This window comes from Salmo salar, chromosome ssa27 (assembly GCF_905237065.1).
Source record: "Salmo salar chromosome ssa27, Ssal_v3.1, whole genome shotgun sequence".
Classification (NCBI taxonomy): Eukaryota; Metazoa; Chordata; class Actinopteri; order Salmoniformes; family Salmonidae; genus Salmo; species Salmo salar.
The window spans coordinates 10,681,034-10,697,445 of record NC_059468.1 but is presented as its reverse complement, the minus strand read 5'-3'; the positions used below and the strand labels follow the sequence as shown (position 1 = coordinate 10,697,445).

General features: G+C 43.4%; 1 protein-coding gene across 6 annotated transcripts in view; it reads left to right on the top strand.

Moving 5' to 3' along the window:
• The first annotated feature begins 3,047 nt into the window (after window positions 1-3,047).
• The window catches only part of LOC106588396 (collagen alpha-2(XI) chain), a 49,968-nt gene continuing 36,603 nt past the window's right edge, over window positions 3,048-16,412 (top strand). For 2 of the 6 annotated variants that reach the window (XM_014177333.2, XM_014177332.2), the window contains exons 1-4: window positions 3,048-3,871; window positions 14,092-14,253; window positions 15,142-15,352; window positions 16,017-16,179. In XM_014177333.2, the coding sequence (XP_014032808.2) occupies window positions 3,754-3,871; window positions 14,092-14,253; window positions 15,142-15,352; window positions 16,017-16,179 (654 nt within the window). In that variant the 5' untranslated portion in view covers window positions 3,048-3,753. The remainder of the gene's footprint in view (window positions 3,872-14,091; window positions 14,254-15,141; window positions 15,353-16,016; window positions 16,180-16,412) is intronic. The other 4 variants (XM_014177338.2, XM_014177337.2, XM_014177335.2 and 1 more) reach the window with 3 other exon arrangements.

Sequence of the window (16,412 nt, the reverse complement as noted above, 5' to 3'; positions counted from 1 at the left end):
GATGCAACAATTGCTGGTTAATTATTCCTTTCATTATATTTTTGTATACTTATCCCTATAGTTTCTTATGAAAGGAAGCATGATTTTCCTAAGTGGCCTTTCATGCAAAAGCCTGGACAGTGCCAAGGTGCGGGACCCTAAAAAAGGACCTTAGTTCTTTTTACTTCTAAATGATCCCTTACTTAGTCTTCTGAACTGCAGACGGGCATCTATATGTGCAGTCGAGACACAAAAAGCGATTGAGACTGAGGGGAGGGATGGTCAAAATACCACAAAATACAAACTTTTTTTGCCTTCAGAGAATCCAAGTAAAAAATATAGGGAGAAATGAAAGGGAATGAGAAAGAGCAAGAGGCAAAGAAAGAACATCAAAAGATGATTATACTGAATGATTGCCTTCTGGCTCTTCAGTCTGCTTTTGAAAAAAAACGGACTAAACACTGGTTGTTTCGCTGTGTTAGCAAGTCACAAAGCAAAGAGCCACACAGGTACAGCTATTCTTATGATACCTTTGAAATAGAGGATATAATGGACTTGAGTTTGAGTACTTAATAATTCCCATCCATGACTTGCACAAAATACTTCCCATTGTAGCTGTCAATTCATCTGACGATCAACTCCTGAAAACGAGTGTGGAAATTGACAGAAAATGTTGTTGTTGGCAGCCCTATTTTCTGATTCAGTTTTCACTACCCTGCCTAAGAAGAAACATGGGAACACTAACATCAGAGGCAATCAGAAAAGGACTTTAAAAGATACATTGCCTTTGGAAAGTGTTCAGACACTGACTTTTTCCACATTTTGTTATGTTACAGCCTTATTCTAAAATGAATTAAATTCCATTTTTTCCTTAATCTACACACAATACCCATAATGACAAAGCAAAAACAGTTAAAAAAAACAACAACAAAAAAACATTTTTGCTCATTTCAAAATATTTAAAACTTTAATATCACATTTGCATAAGTATTCAGACCCTTTACTCAGGACTTTGTTGAAACACCTTTGGCAGCGATTACAGCCTCGAGTCTTCTCTGGTATGACACTACAAGCTTGGCACACCAGTATTTGGGGAATTTATCACATTCTTCTCAGCAGATCCTCTCAAACTCTGTTAGGTTGGATGGGGAGCGTTGCTGCACAGCTATTTTTAGGTCTCTCCAGAGACATTCGATCGGGTTCAAGTCCGGGCTCTGGCTGGGCCACTCAAGGACATTCAGAGACTTGTCCCGAAGTCACTCCTACATTGTCTTGGCTGTGTGCTTAGGGTTGTTGTCCTGTTGTAAGGTGAACCTTCTCCCCAGTCTGAGGTATGTGAGCGCTATGGAGCAGGTTTTCATTAAGGATCTCTGTACTTTGCTCCGTTCATCTTTTCCTCGATCCTGACTAGTCTCCTGAAAAACATCCCGACAGCATGGTACTGCCACCAACATGCTTCACCGTAGGGATGGTGCCAGGTTTACTCCAGACGTGATGCTTGGCATTCAGGTCAGAGTTCAATCTTGGTTTCATCAGACCAAAGAATTTTGTTTCTCATGGTCTGAGAGTCTTTAGGTTCCTTTAGGTCCTGTGCCTTTTACTGAGAAATGGCTTTCATCTGGCCACCACAAAGGCCTGATTGGTGGAGTGCTGCAGAGATGGTTGTCCTTCTGGAAGGTTTTCCCATCTCCACAGAGGAACTCTAGAGCTCTGTCAGAGTGACCATTTGGTTCTTGGTCACCTCCCTGACCAAGGCCCTTCTCCCCCGATTTCTCAGTTTAGCCGGGTGGCCAGCTCTAGGAAGAGTCTTGGTGGTTCCAAACTTCTTCCATTTAAGAGTGATAGAGATCATTGTGTTCTTGGGGACCTTCAATACTGCAGACAGTTTTTGGTACCCTTGCCCAGATCTGTGCCTCGACACGATCCTGTCTCTGAGCTCTACGGACAATTCCTTCGACCTCATGGCTTGATTTTTGCTCTGACAAGCACTGTCAGCTGTGGGACCTTATATAGACAGGTGTGTTCCTTTCCAAATCATGTCCAATCAATTAAATTTACCACAGGTGGACTCCAATCAAGTTGTAGAAACATCTCAAGGATGGTCAATGGAAACAGGATGCACCTGAGTTCAATTTTGAGTCTCATAGCAAAGGGTCTGAATACTTGTGTAAATAAGGTATTTCTGTTTTTTATTGTTTAGACATTTGCAAAAATGTCTAAAAACCTGTTTTTGCTTCGTCATTATGGGGTATTGTGTGTAGATTGCTGAGTTTTTTTATTTTTATTATCAATTTTAGAACAAGGCTGTAACATAACAAAATGTGGAAAAAGTCAAGGGGTCTGAATACTTTCTGAAGGCACTGTATATAATGATATTAGATAACACTTTACTTAAATCATCCAGACAGATGTATAACTTCTTATAATCATGTGTGAGCCTTTATAATGTCTTATAACAAGATTTGTAGTATGTTATGTATTTTTATGCATACCCTTTTCAATGTCTCAAACTTCTGTTATTTAGTCCTGCTCATTATGAGATTGTTATAAGACGTTACAAAGGGGTCATTAATGCCTCATAACTAAGACATTATACCTACCTGTAGACTTCAAGTGGTCAATTCAGCGGATCGATTGCTATTCAATTTCTGTTTTTAATAAAAAGGAACTGACCACAACATCTGAACCCTAACCCTGTCAAGTCTAGCCCACTCATGTAACCCCCGTGTCATAAAACAGCTACGGGAATGAAAATTGATACATTCAGGTTATGATCATGAGAAATGTGCCTGCTCTAAAATAAACGTCCTTACTGTCGCACCTGGGTAGCTTCTGACGCCACGTGGGACTGACCAATCAGACCTTAAAGGAGCACGGGAACGCTCCGGGGTATTTTAATATGGGCGTGGATTACATTCGTTTGCGAGTTCGGACGGCGAACTGATTGGCTGCGGCATCTCCTATACAGATTTACACGGTCCAGCTCTTTTATTGGGATATACAGGGACAGAAAAAAAATCAGTTTGACAGACAGACAGACGCTCATATTTTAAAAAGCGAGCATATGCCTGGAAAGAGCGCAACACAGTGCCACGGATACTAAGACAAGGATGGAAATGAGAAGGTGCCCCTAATAAGAAGACTGTGACACGTTTACATTCAGGATTATGCATGGTTCCCTTAGGCAATAATATTACCCCACATGCAATAGAAACATAGCCTAGTAAGGGGTGAATATTTATTATAAACGTTCCATTTATCGCATGCTCTCTTCCTCTCGCAACTCTAAATTTTTCTCACACGTCTGCCGCGCGCGTAATTGCTCACAATCTCTCCCTCCCTCCTTCCCTTCTGCCACTCAGTCATTCACTCACTCTCTCCGCACGCACACACGCGCTCTCTCACTTTTCGTGGGAGAAAGTAGGAAGGGGGAGAGAGAACGAGAGAGAAAGGAGAGGGAGTGAATTCAGGTCTCTCTCTGCTCTCTCCGCTGTGGGCACTCATATCCACTCCGCTGACTCAATGGGGCTTTAGCACTTGGAATATAACATCAAATATTTATTGATCGTACCCCTTTTACTTTTTAAATGTTGTACATAGCATAAGTAGATATAGGTAACTTATTAAATAAGCGTTAAGAAGAAGTAAAATACGTATTTTCTTTGCCTCACAGAAGGTCCAGTCGAAATTCTCTTCCACTGACTTTCTGTGAGAGAGGATATCTAATTTTAACATATCCGAACTTATAGTCCAGCCTCAAACAACTACAAAACAATGGATATTCGAGATTGCCCTTTTCGGAAGAAGCGGAGACCATGGCGCGTGGACCTTTCCTCTTTTGCCTTGGTAACTCTGGTGGTCGCGCTGTGCCAACTACCCGTGGCTCGAGCAGGTAAGATGCCTTTTCTTTTGAAGAATTACGCTGAGCGTTCCAGTGAGACTTTGCAGCTAAATATTTGTCTGAAATGCGATGTAAATTGTACCAAATCTCAGAATTGTCAAGCACTGACAAAATACGCACCGTGCGTATTTGCTTTCGAAAAGTAATGTTGCTTGACAGTATTTCCAACGATTGTAGCCTAGGTTTATAGGTGACCCGTGGTGCTTTACTGCTAGCCTACATTACTCCAAAACAGTACAGGGAACAGGGTTTCTAATTCATTTAATGTTCTACTGAAATAATATTTTGACGTTTTCATGGGTTTGTATCTCTCCTTCCTCAAGAGGCCGTGGTGAAAGGCGCTGCCCTGACAGGTGTCAGTCAGTTCGCCATTGCAGTTAACCCAACGGCTCAACCATTCCAGATATTTAGACGATTTCTGTGGAAGTTGTGAATGTAATGTTTTCGTCTACATTTGACAATAGTTGTAAAAGAAAATGGCTTTGTTAGATGAATTAAGTGACGTTTTGGAGCTCGTGCGCCATTACGCATGGACGCGCGTTCATTCCAGACGGGGCCATAGGATAGGACGGTGCGTTTAGCAGCCAGAGTTATACAGAGATACTTTACCGAGAGAGTTCACGTCTGATTTATCGTTCTCTTTACCTGTATATTTCTTGCTACTGGATGTAGGCCTGTGCGTACGTGGCTATACAGTGGCAATGTCAGAGTAATGACTGTGGACATTTTATGGGGACTTGATTAGATGTTTACCAGTTCACCCCGTGCACCCGCCCCTGCCCATCACCGTCACCTCTCATCACCCTCTTGTTTCGTGAGGAGGGTTTTGCACTAGGAATGGATGTTAGTACTGTGACAATAGAGACAGGTTTTTTTGTGTTCCATCCTGTCTTAAGGCCTACTTGTGAAAGCCTTTAACTGCCATTGTTTAACATTGGTCGCCTCTATTGTTTTTTTGTCGTTTCAAAAAAATAGCTACCATTGTTTTTATGAAGTTACTGTATCATGATTGAATCATATTATTGATGTATATGATGATTTTTAACAAGGAACAGTTTAAAGCGAACAGAAGTTTGTGCTTAATAATAGCCTAATTGATAATAGCCGATCAATAATTTTAATTAGACAATTAACAATCACGCTTTTATAATCAATTGTCATTATGATTATAAGATTTTTAATTTATATATGGATAACGTTTTATTTTAAGTTTCAACAGCGTCAATGCATAATTGTTTTTCGAAGAATTTGGTGTCAAAGAATGTCTTCAAGGCAGGATGGTAATTCCGTGACTGACCACTAGATTATAACATGCGCATTTGGATCTTTCACATTATTTTTAACACAGTGGTACCATTCATTCCCTCAACTCTACAAGCTATGCTCTTAGTTAAATATGACTTCTATAGGATTAAACTTTTTTTTTTAATTATTTATTTATTTAGTTGAACATTGGTAACTAATGACACACTTGGCCAATATGAATAGGCCTACAATTGAACCATTTAATATTACACCTTATTATACTAATACCATAGGCACTCATATAATTGTATTATAACATAACAATAATACCCTACAGTTTTATATAGCAATTGCATATTGAGCTTTATCCCAAATGTATGAGGCCCACGTAAAAAGAGCACTGCTTGTAGTGCCTGCATGGTAAACCTCTTGCAAGATATTGACAATGTAATATATTATTATAAGCTATACTTCCAAAATACTTTGTTGTTCTCTTCGGGTGCGACATTGAATGAATGCGACTTTATTCGGCGGTTTTGGTTAATTATGCTTTAATGTCCTAGGCGTTCTAGGGTGGGAATAGATGCTAGTGTGTATGGATGGGGGTTTATAAAACATTTGTACGCTCTTCTGTGTTCTTTGGCTCGAGTTCCTATTTCAGATTGCAGAGCCGATTGCATTTCCCCGTCGTCTGACTCCTGTATGTGTTTTGGACGAGGAAGTCTGAACATTTTTGCTTTTTATGAATAGGTTATTATACGGGGGTGTGCGCTTCTGCGAGAGCGAGTCGAAGAGAGAGAGAGGGGGGTATGGAGAGTGAACGTATAAGTGTCTCCGAGTGTATGTTCGCTTTAACAGTTATGTTTGTGTATAAACCTATGGATTGTTCCATTTCGGGTGTGGAAGTGCCCCTTTAAAATGAATGTGCGCCTCTGTGACTGACACCTTGGACTGTTTTTCTGACGTTATGCACGTTTTTGAGCTTGCAAAAATGCATCAGATCATTTTAAAGTTCAGAAGTGATTTCTCTATATTATAGTTCATACTTAACGAGCAGTATATGAATCCATTAAATATTAGCTTATTTCCGTAGTTGAACTTGCGCACATCAGTACGACAAGACAGTATCTAAACGTTCCTTCAAACCCCTGCTACTGCCCGTGCTACAGCGTGATAGCTCCTTGGTTTATGACGTTCACAGATGGCATGTGGATATGGGCTACACACTAAAGACTAAACAGGTCCCCACCCAGGCAATGAAAGCTTGAATTAGAGACGGACTGTGCTGTGGCTCCCTCAGAATGTCTGCCCCTACGTTTTGTTCTCATCCCGCTGGGAAAAAGAGAGTGTGCATATTATAGCATGACACACACAGAGGGTCAAAGGAATGAAAGCAGGGTTTTGTAAATGAACAAAATAGGTCGGCAATATTTTCTTAACATGGATATTCCTTAACCTCATTTCAAAGAACCGTCTCACTTATTCTAACCAAAACACCCCCCCCTCACTTACACCCTCTTTCCCCTGTGCTCTCTCACTCGTTCTCCCCCTAGCAGTCACAGAGGTAGTGAATAGAGCCACTGTGTGGCCGAGCAGTAGGGCCCTGGCTATTTGTCCTCAGCCTATGCCACAGGCATGCTTTTGGGTGTATGTAAGTGTGAGTATGTATCTATGTGAACTGGATGCCTGAACTGATGTCCCTGTGATTTTCCCTTGTCTTGTCTTTTTTCACATGTCCTGTGGGATGGATTATTCCCATATTTATTGTCCTCTCTCTCGCTCCCTCCACCTCTCTCTCTCACTCACTCTCTCTCTCTCTCTCTCTCTCTCTCTCTCTCTCTCTCTCTCTCTCTCTCTCACTCACTCACTCACTCACTCACTCACTCACTCTCTTCCCCTCTTTCTCTCCTTCGCCTTGGCATGCGTGCTGCTTTTGTCCTGTTGCATGTTGTCTCTAAAGTTGAGCAGTACCATAGCCACTTTAGCTGCCTCCAACAGTTAGCAACAGTGATGGAGAGCTCATCAGACCAGCACACTAGATAGCAGATACTGTTCAGTCACAAGGGCCTAGTGTTAGTGTACCATGAGAGGTGTCCCTCTCCTCCATTCACTTATCATGAGAGGTGTCCGTCTCCTCCATTCACTTATCATGAGAGGTGTCCGTCTCCTCCATTCACTTATCATGAGAGGTGTCCGTCTCCTCCATTCACTTATCATGAGAGCTGAGGAGTGGTGTATGGTGGGTCAAGAACCATTAAGACAAAGGAAAACCAAAGGGGCATCCAAGCATCCACGATGGGTCATGAACCGACACCCCCGGTTTCCCACATCCCACTCTGCAGGGCTTGGACTCAGGGCTTGGCCCAGACTGCGGCCGTACCGTAGATGTCAAACAACCGAAGGCCCCAACTGCGTATCAACCATGTAAAGCTGTAAATCTGAAATCTTGCAGTGTTAAAAAGGACCTAACCAGTTCATGTCGCTGCCAACCATAAATGTCATAGTCACGTTTCAGACTAACCGCAGAAGCCCGTCAGACTAGAGCCCCGTCAGACTAGAGCCCCGTCAGACTAGAGGCTCTTTCAGCGCTCTGCTTTTGAGGGGGTGATTTGGGTTTTGCGAGAGAGATAGTTAAGCATCTTCAAGCGTTTTTCTGAAAATTGACATGCCAAAGCATAATCATACACTGTCAGTCTAGGCCTCCTATTCCTGGTAAACCAGTCACTGTCATTTTCCTGGTTGTAGGAAGTGTGTGTAGGCGTGTCTGGAAACTTAGATGGGTGCTTTTGCGTGTAGATTTGTATCCATTATTTCAGACAGGCAATATTTTATACATTTGAAGGCATCAGCTGTCCATGAGTGGACATGCATGAGATGTAAGACTATAAATAGCATATAAATAGCATTCTGTTATTGCAGTCTTACTCAGGAACTGAACTGAAGTTATCATTTATGGTCCTAGTCATCTAGAATTCTCTTCGTTTTATGAGCACGGTAAGTGTTTTAGAGACCAATGATTTCAACATTGTATGGTCGCAGAGCCCCCGGCGCAAGAGAGTCGGACGGCTCTTTGGCTGCTTGTATGGTCTATGCAACCCCTGCCCCCCTTCTTATAACACAGTGGGCCATTTAGAGATGAAAAACCATCGCCTGCCATCATCTCCCCACCTCAAATGATGTTCCAATTCAAGGTAGTGCTCACCTATAAAGATTTCAGAATGTTAGGTGATTTTCTGAAGGGTATTTCCAGACTCGGATGGACCGTCGCCAAGTGCCTCCATAAACAATGACGATGACACCTTATTGTTCTGTAATCTGCATCGTTCCACAGCACTATTTAACGAGCCTGACTTAGCCACCATTCCTAGGCTCAGTGGCGAATAGGCTGGAAGCTCTTCGGGAATACTTTGCTTAGGCCTCGGTCTGGTTTGATTTCACTGTTTTCCAGTCAGACTCCTTGGTTGTGCAAGAGGGCTGTGAAGCTGCATGGCAGCTATGCTGCATTAAAAAGTGCCAACACAGTTTGTTGTATATCTGTATAAGGCATTGGATTTAGACATTTAGGCCTACATGTAAAACAGAGTTGTGGAGCACCTGGTTACGATGTGGGACTATTTAAGCCATGTGTTTAACATGGAAGGGCACTAACTTGTTACCCCCTGAGGTAGATCATTGCTTGTGCTTCTGTTGGATACTAGGCCTAACTGCCAACAAGACGTGCACTATCTTAGCCTTCCAGCTATGCCTCAGTTAAGATTCTTTATTTGCCGCTGGCTGTTTGGGCTGTACGTTTTAGTAGGGCACCAAGGCCTCTCACATTATGGCCTAGTGGTCCTATCGAGACCTTGTGGTCCACGTATCCTCCCTTATGGCTAGTCCTATCCACGGCCCAACTGAGTCACTGACTGAACTGAACCACATGCCTCACGGTCCACGTTGGCACTCTGCAGTAGAACTGCCAATCGGGGATAGGCTTACTTTTGTAGCATAGGGCAATGGTTAGGTTTAAATCTTCCTAGCCTGGTTAAACCAGACTAAACACTACACTCTAAGTAAAACATTAGTGAACGTAGCACTCAGTCTGGTTTAACCAGGCTGTAGCTATCCCACCTCCTCATTGACTTTATAATGTAAAGAATGAACTGGGATTCACCGCTGTCCACCATACTGTCCTGCTTGTCTTATCCTACCATTCACTTATCATTGCTTGAGGGTACAATCCCTTGCATAGGAGAATGAGTGCTCTCCTGTGGGTTTTCTACAGCATTGACCTGTGCACATTTAACCATTGTGGTCTTCTACTCTGCCTGATGTTTTTGAGGCTGCAGGTCTCGGACAACAACAGAAAATGCAACTGTTACGAGGTTAGGCCTGAGCTGTAGTCAGGGACTACGATAGATTGTGTGATCATGTGATCTGGTGTCTTGGGATGTCTCTGTCAATCAAAACACGTTCGGAGATGTTCACAACCATGTTAGGACTGGACATTGAGGCGTGTTAGCTAGGCGTTTTGAAAACGTCGTTTTTACTGAGCTCTGTATGTACATGTCAAACGACAAGTGCATTCTTACGTTGTATGATATGGCAAGGTTTCATCTGCGGTTTTGTGGAATGGTTTGATGGTTAGAAGTCGTTCGAAGTTCCTCAGCTTGAGGTTGAGCTCGTCAATCTTCAATAGTCTCTTGTATTTACCCCAGGCAACCCTTCCAAACATTTTACCTCACTTTGAAGTTGTGCATTCTTTCATATTAAGTCCTAATTGTATATAAATATATATATATCATATGCCTCGATAACTCCTTTTTATAGTGTGGGTGGTTATAATGGATTTTCTGTCTGTATACATGGAGGATTATAAATACATTATAACTATAGAGAATGATGATGTAAATTATAGGCCTCCAGTCTGAGCTGAACACATGCCTTACTATTGCAGAGAGAGAGAGAGAGAGAGAGAGAGAGAGAGAGAGAGAGGGAACGAAAGAGAGGAAAATGAGGATAAACTTGGCTTTGGTCTGGATTCATGCCTTTTTTTAAGTGTTGTGTGTTCTCCAATCATCTTCCATCTCCTCTATGTTTTAGCCCTTCTCACTTCCTGTTTTAGTCTCCTTCTCATTCCATCCTGTCTGCAACACTTTCCTGTTGTCCCGCTCTCTGTTTTTCTCTCTGTCTCTCTCTAACAATGTCAACTTTGTGTGAAGGTGAGAGGTGAGAGGTGAGAGATGAAGGGGTCAAGGTGTCAGGTGGTGTGTCTGTCTGGCATTTGGCGCCGCTGTACAAGGATGCCCCTGAAGAAATAGTGAAAGGTGCGAGGGTGGAGGCGGGAAACGCGAGGTTACCCACGGGGTGAAGTGAAGAACGCTCCTCAGCACTGATTCTCATTCTCCTTGTTTAACGTTGGACAGTGTTACAAAAGCTCTGCGGTTTTAATGGGCACCAGTGCACCAGTCTATAGGGTCATCTGGAGCGCGACGGCTCTGGTCTGCGGTGGTCTCACAGCACTCTGTTTAGTGTGTGTGTCAAGTCACCTAGTCTCCTCCAACAGTGTCTGTCTACAGTCTCTGTGTTTGGACAGTTTGTGTTTGGACAACAGGGTTGTTTGTTTCACTCGGTTGATTTTGGGTCAGTCAGCTGTTTTATGGTCAAATATGTACTGGCCTGGATGTATGGAATCAGTGTTTAAACTGTGATCAGATATGGATGGCATTGATTGGTTTTACTTTTGTGTGTGTGACTTAGTGTGTGTGTGACTCAGTGTGTGTGGTGTATGTACAGTATGCATTCTGTCATGAATGCAATGAAACAGTAGGCTTTACCCATCAGAGTTTTATGCCATCCTATCAAAGCATAGATTGCTTTTCGGCCCCAATATATCATTTGTATATTAAAGGTAATTATACATTTGGAAAGACTTGTGGGTGAAATAAACCAGGGAAGTGCAGATAGAAATGTAATGAATAGAGCTAACAGGAGACCTCATTCTACCAGACAGACAATCACATCTGCTCTACTCAGTACTTTTCTATCTGAGCGTTCGGTAACGTTGGACCCTCCTGAACAGACTCCTGTTCTGACAGCTGTCGGGAGAGTTCTGCGTCTGACCTGGCCCCATCTAGTGGTCAATAAAGTGAATTACATTAAAGCAGCTGTGCCTCTCCTGTTTGTTTACATTACGTTACACTACATGTTCCAGTGGTCTTACATTTAGGATTGTTTTGATTGGGCTTAATAAGGCCTACATATAAACGTCTAACATCCTGGTGGATAATGGATGGAACATACTACTTACTGTATGTAGGCTATTTGCATGAAATACATAGATGAAATACATAAATCCATAGCCTAGTTCAATTTCTATGTGATTGGTTAATGTGATTTCGTCATTACTGTAGCTCACTACTGGGTTGCTGTGAATAAAGCAACGTGAGGGATAATAGAATGATTATCATTTACAGTACAGGGCGTTCACTCCTTTCACACACCCGGTACTCCCCTTTAAAGACACTGTGTACAGGGTGGTCTCGACTCTGTGACCAAATGTGTGACTTAAAGGAGAGGGAGAGAGGAGAAAGAAAGTGGGCAAAGAGAGAGAGGTGGCTTGTCTAACCCCGGCTGGTTCCATATTTGTCCCGCGTGTATGTTTCTTTTTATGTGGGTGTGTGTTTGTCGTTATATTCGTTCGTCCTCCTCTCCCAAGACCTCCTGGCAGGAAGGGCTCATTGAGCAGGGCAGCTGTGAGCGGGCCGAAACAGAGGTGCTCATTGTGTATGTGATCCTGCGGTGGAAACTGATACTGTATCCAGCATCACAGGGCTGTGCTGTCTGCAGTTTCTCTCCTTCTCCCTCTCTCTTCCTTTCTTTCGCTCTCGTCCCTCACGTCCTCTCTCTCTCTCTCTCTCTCTCTCTCTCTCTCTCTCTCTCTCTCTCTGTGTCTCTTTCTCGCTCTCTCTCTCCCTGTTTCTACCCCCTTCTCTCTCTTCCTCTCCCTCTCTCCCCCCTGTCTCGTTCTCCCAGTTACTGTTTTGGAGAGCTGATGGGGCATTACAATATCCCCCTCTCTCTCTCTCTCTCTCTCTCTCTTTACAAAGAATTCCCTCTCTCATAGACCCTTGACCCGTCCTCTTCCCTCTCTCTGTCTCTCAGAGTTAGTGTGCTGGTAATAGACTGTGGTCCCGACTCTCTGAGTCAATATTAACGCACCATTTGAGAGTTCCCCATAAATATCGTCTCCTGAGGCCTTCAAACTGGTTGTTAACTCTGGGTGTCACCTAAACACAATGAGCCTGGATTGGATCATTGTGCTAAAAATGATTTAATACCGTATGTTCTAATTCAGTGGTATTTACACTACAGTACAGAGTACAGACTTTCCTATGGGAATAATCGTACCATATCGTTACATATGACTGTGATTTTTCAGGTAATCAAAAGATTCATTCCTATGATTGCTTTTCTCTTTCATGTCAAAAGTGCTGTTTATTAAAGTGGCTGGGAATAACGAATAAATGTGGCTTACTGTTTTTTCATTGTAATGGCGACATTAAAGCAAAGATGTCATTTGAATTCATATTAAAGGTCTGCGGTAATTCAGTCATTCCCATAATTCCTGCCTTTAAAACGCTTGACTGGCATCATAAGGATATTAGGACTAGTGTCACTGCAGGGTGCACGATAAATTCAACGTTGCCACCCCACTAACAGCATAGAAAAATCCACCTAGCATCTCGAACACAGACAGGGCAGCCAAGACCAACTCTGAAAAATAATACAACTTTGAGAAAAGTCCCTCCACTGAAACATAGTAAAGAAAGATGGAAGTACCTGACTTCCTTAGGCTGTACACGGCTCTCTGTCCAGGAACTTTGTCACATTCCTGAACTAACCAAGGGCCCCATTCCCGGCTAAATTGGTAACTGGGTGGAGTCAAAATGATTCATCCTGCTCGGTAATAGAGCACGTTTGAAGTAATACTTGCTTTGTTGAGTACATGAATTCAAGCATGCCTTCTTGCATCTCAAGAAGTTGTTTGACTTATCGCAGAAACTCTGTTTCCTGGTTTGATTGAGTAAAGCTATAGCATTCCACATCTTATCCAACCCAAGTCTTACTTGGGCAGAACAGACCAGTTTCCTGGACCCAGATCTTAGCTAAAATGCACTCTCAATTGAGAATCCCCATTTGAAAGTGTTTTTTTTTTTTTGCACAAAAGTAGGTTTAATGTGGGCCTGGGAAACCTGCCCTGAGGAGTCATCCCATTGGTTCAACTAAGCAACGTATGAGGGACAGTCATTATACCCAGATGAAGACAGCATGCCTGTCGAAACGTCGGTTATTCAATTATTGCATCTTGAGCTCCTAGAGTGTGCGGCTCTGCCTTTCCTTTTCAAGTGTTCCACTCCGCTAGCCAGCACCTCGCCTCAACAGGCTTGCGTTTCTTTGGCCTTCAGATTGACAGACAGTCATACCTGGTCTGGAGGCAGGATGTGAGATTGGCGGTGATGTCAGCGGTCGGTGTATTCTGTTTGCACAGACCTCCGTGACTCAGCGCTATCACATGTATGGTGCTTGTTATGTTTGCTTGACAGACACTGGTCGAACAGAGGAGGCTGTTCCTGGGGTTAGATGGAGTGTAAAAGACGGTGGACTTGGCATGGGGACTTTCTATTACCGTAAAAGTTTATCAGCAATAATTATGTCTATGATACTTTGAGTGTAACTTTAGGAGACAGGCCTAATATTGAATCTACAAATCTAACTGGAAGGGTTATTGTCCATGGTGGTGGGTCTCAGACCAAGGTCTATACAGAAACTATTGTGATATGTAACATGGTTCTTATCTATTGGTTTCAATGTCAAAACTACTCTATGATGGAGTCCATCCATGAAGATGTAGCCAAGGCTCACGACCATAACTCCATGCAGTTTTTCAGTTGATTAAACCTCTCTCGCTCGCCGTCTCTCCTCAGATCCAGTGGATGTGTTACGGATGCTGCAGCTGCCCTCTCTCCCCGAGGGGGTGCGGAAGGTTCCAGGCTTCTGCACCTCCCGCCGTGCCGGCACCGCTGACCACGCCTACCGCATCTCCAAGAAGGCCCAGATCTCTGCCCCCACCAATCAACTCTTCTCAGGTACCTCTATATCCATGTCAAACTGGGTCGTGTACATTAGGCACCAAACGGATTAAAACAAACTGAAACAGTGATGGACTGCCTGTACTTTCCCAATAAGAAACGTTCATTTTCGTTTTCCGTTGCAAAACATGTATAATGTCTTCCGATGCGTGCGCTAATGAACACGGCCCAGGCCTCAAATGAACTAAAGCTACAACATACCTCATCCCTCAGGTTGACTTGGAAAGATGTGGTCGACATAACCTGTAAATAGGATGGATTGCTGAAACAATGGAAACAGACTGGGGCGTACAATTCCTGCCTCGTGCATTCTGTGAATTTATTTTTTGTAATGTGTCACGATTGCTATTTGTGTCTCTTTCTTTTTGTGTGTGTTTCTTATCATTGTTGTTCAGTTTTAGGGTTTATTTTCATCTTACAATTACCTTAAGGAGGTTAGTTGGACCATAACTTTGCAGCTTTAGTGCTAGATTGCTTTTGCGTTAGGCATATAATTATTTCATGCAAGAGCATGTGAAATGTAAATGCCTTTGGAAGAGCCTGAACACATTAAGAACCAACTAACTACCGTCTGAGACCCTGAAGCGCGTTAGGATTGTAAAGTAGCACTTCAGTGGTTGAAAGATATCCTGAAAAGTCAAAACGCTCATTTAAGCTCATTTTTTGTTTGTCTGGTTTCTCGATTTTTCAAATTAAACATGCAACTGTCTACTCTTAGACAGCCCTAACTCTAATTTTCATTTGAATTTCATCACATCTCATTAACCATCTGCCCATCCGCTGTATCTAATATCCTTCTTCTCCCAATGCCTCCCTTTCTCCCCTTTCTTCTTTATTTCTCCTCTTTTCTTCTCTTCATGCCTCCTCCTCCCCCATCTCCTCCAGGTCGTTTCCCGGAGAACTTCTCCATCATGGCTCTGGTCAAGGCCCATGCGGGCCTCCAGGCCTTCCTGTTGTCCATCTACAGTGAGCAGGGTGTCCAGCAGCTGGGTGTGGAGCTGGGACGCTCCCCTGTCTTCCTGTACGAGGACCAGACCGGCAAGCCAGCGCCCGAGGACTACCCCCTCTTCAGCGGCGTCAACCTGGCCGACGGCAAGTCAGTAACAACGCGTCCTGCGGTTCTGTGTTTGTGTGTGTGTGGGGTGTGTGTGTGTGTGTGGGGGGTGTGTCTGTGTGTGTGTGGGGTGTGTCTGTGTCTGTGTGTGTCTGTGTCAGTGTTTCCATGTGTACTGGAGTTTTCAGTGTTTCCATGCATGGTTGTTTTTGTTTCATACACATTACATCATCTGAACATCTTCATCAGTCAGATTTTGTAGTCTTGTTCTGAGATTTGACTCATTTTGCCTCAGTGTCCCAGAATAGTGGTTTTCAAACCTCTCCTCACGGACTCCCAGACATTTCACAATTTTGTTGTAGCCCTGAGCTCAGTCACTGATTCAACTTATCATTGGCTTGTTAATTAGTTGACAAGTTGAACTTTGGTATGTTAGCTCTGGTATAGTTTAAATGTGTGGATGGGCCAGGGGTCCCAGAGAGGAGAGGTTTGAAAACCCCTGGCCCAGAACAGGTTTCAATCGTGTGAAGTCCCATAAGTCTTATATATATATATATATATATATATATATATATATATATATATACACACACACACACACACACACACACACACACACACCTTAAACTGTGTACATTGGAGTTTCCTTTAAGCAACCCCCTCCAACACATTACACAGTTGTGCTTTACCTCCTCCCTGCCTGTAGGTGGCACCGCATCGCTATCTCCGTGTCGAAGAAGAACGTCACTCTGCTCCTGGATTGTAAGAAGCGCATGACCAGGGCCCTGCCCCGCAGCAAAAGCCCCGTGGTGGACACCAAGGGCATCACCGTGTTCGGAGCACGCCTGCTGGACGAGGAGGTCTTCCAGGTCAGAGGTCACATATTCAGGCACTAGTCACCAGTGCCATAGAGCTAAACACTGAGTGTACAAAACATTAGGAACAATATTGAGTTGCACCCCCTTGAGTTGCCCTCAGAACAGCCTCAATTCGTCAGGTCACGGAGTCTACAAGGTGTCGAAAGCGTTCCACAAGGATGCTGGCCCATGTTGACTCCAATGCTTCCCACAGTTGTGTCAAGTTGGCTGGATGTCCTTTGGGT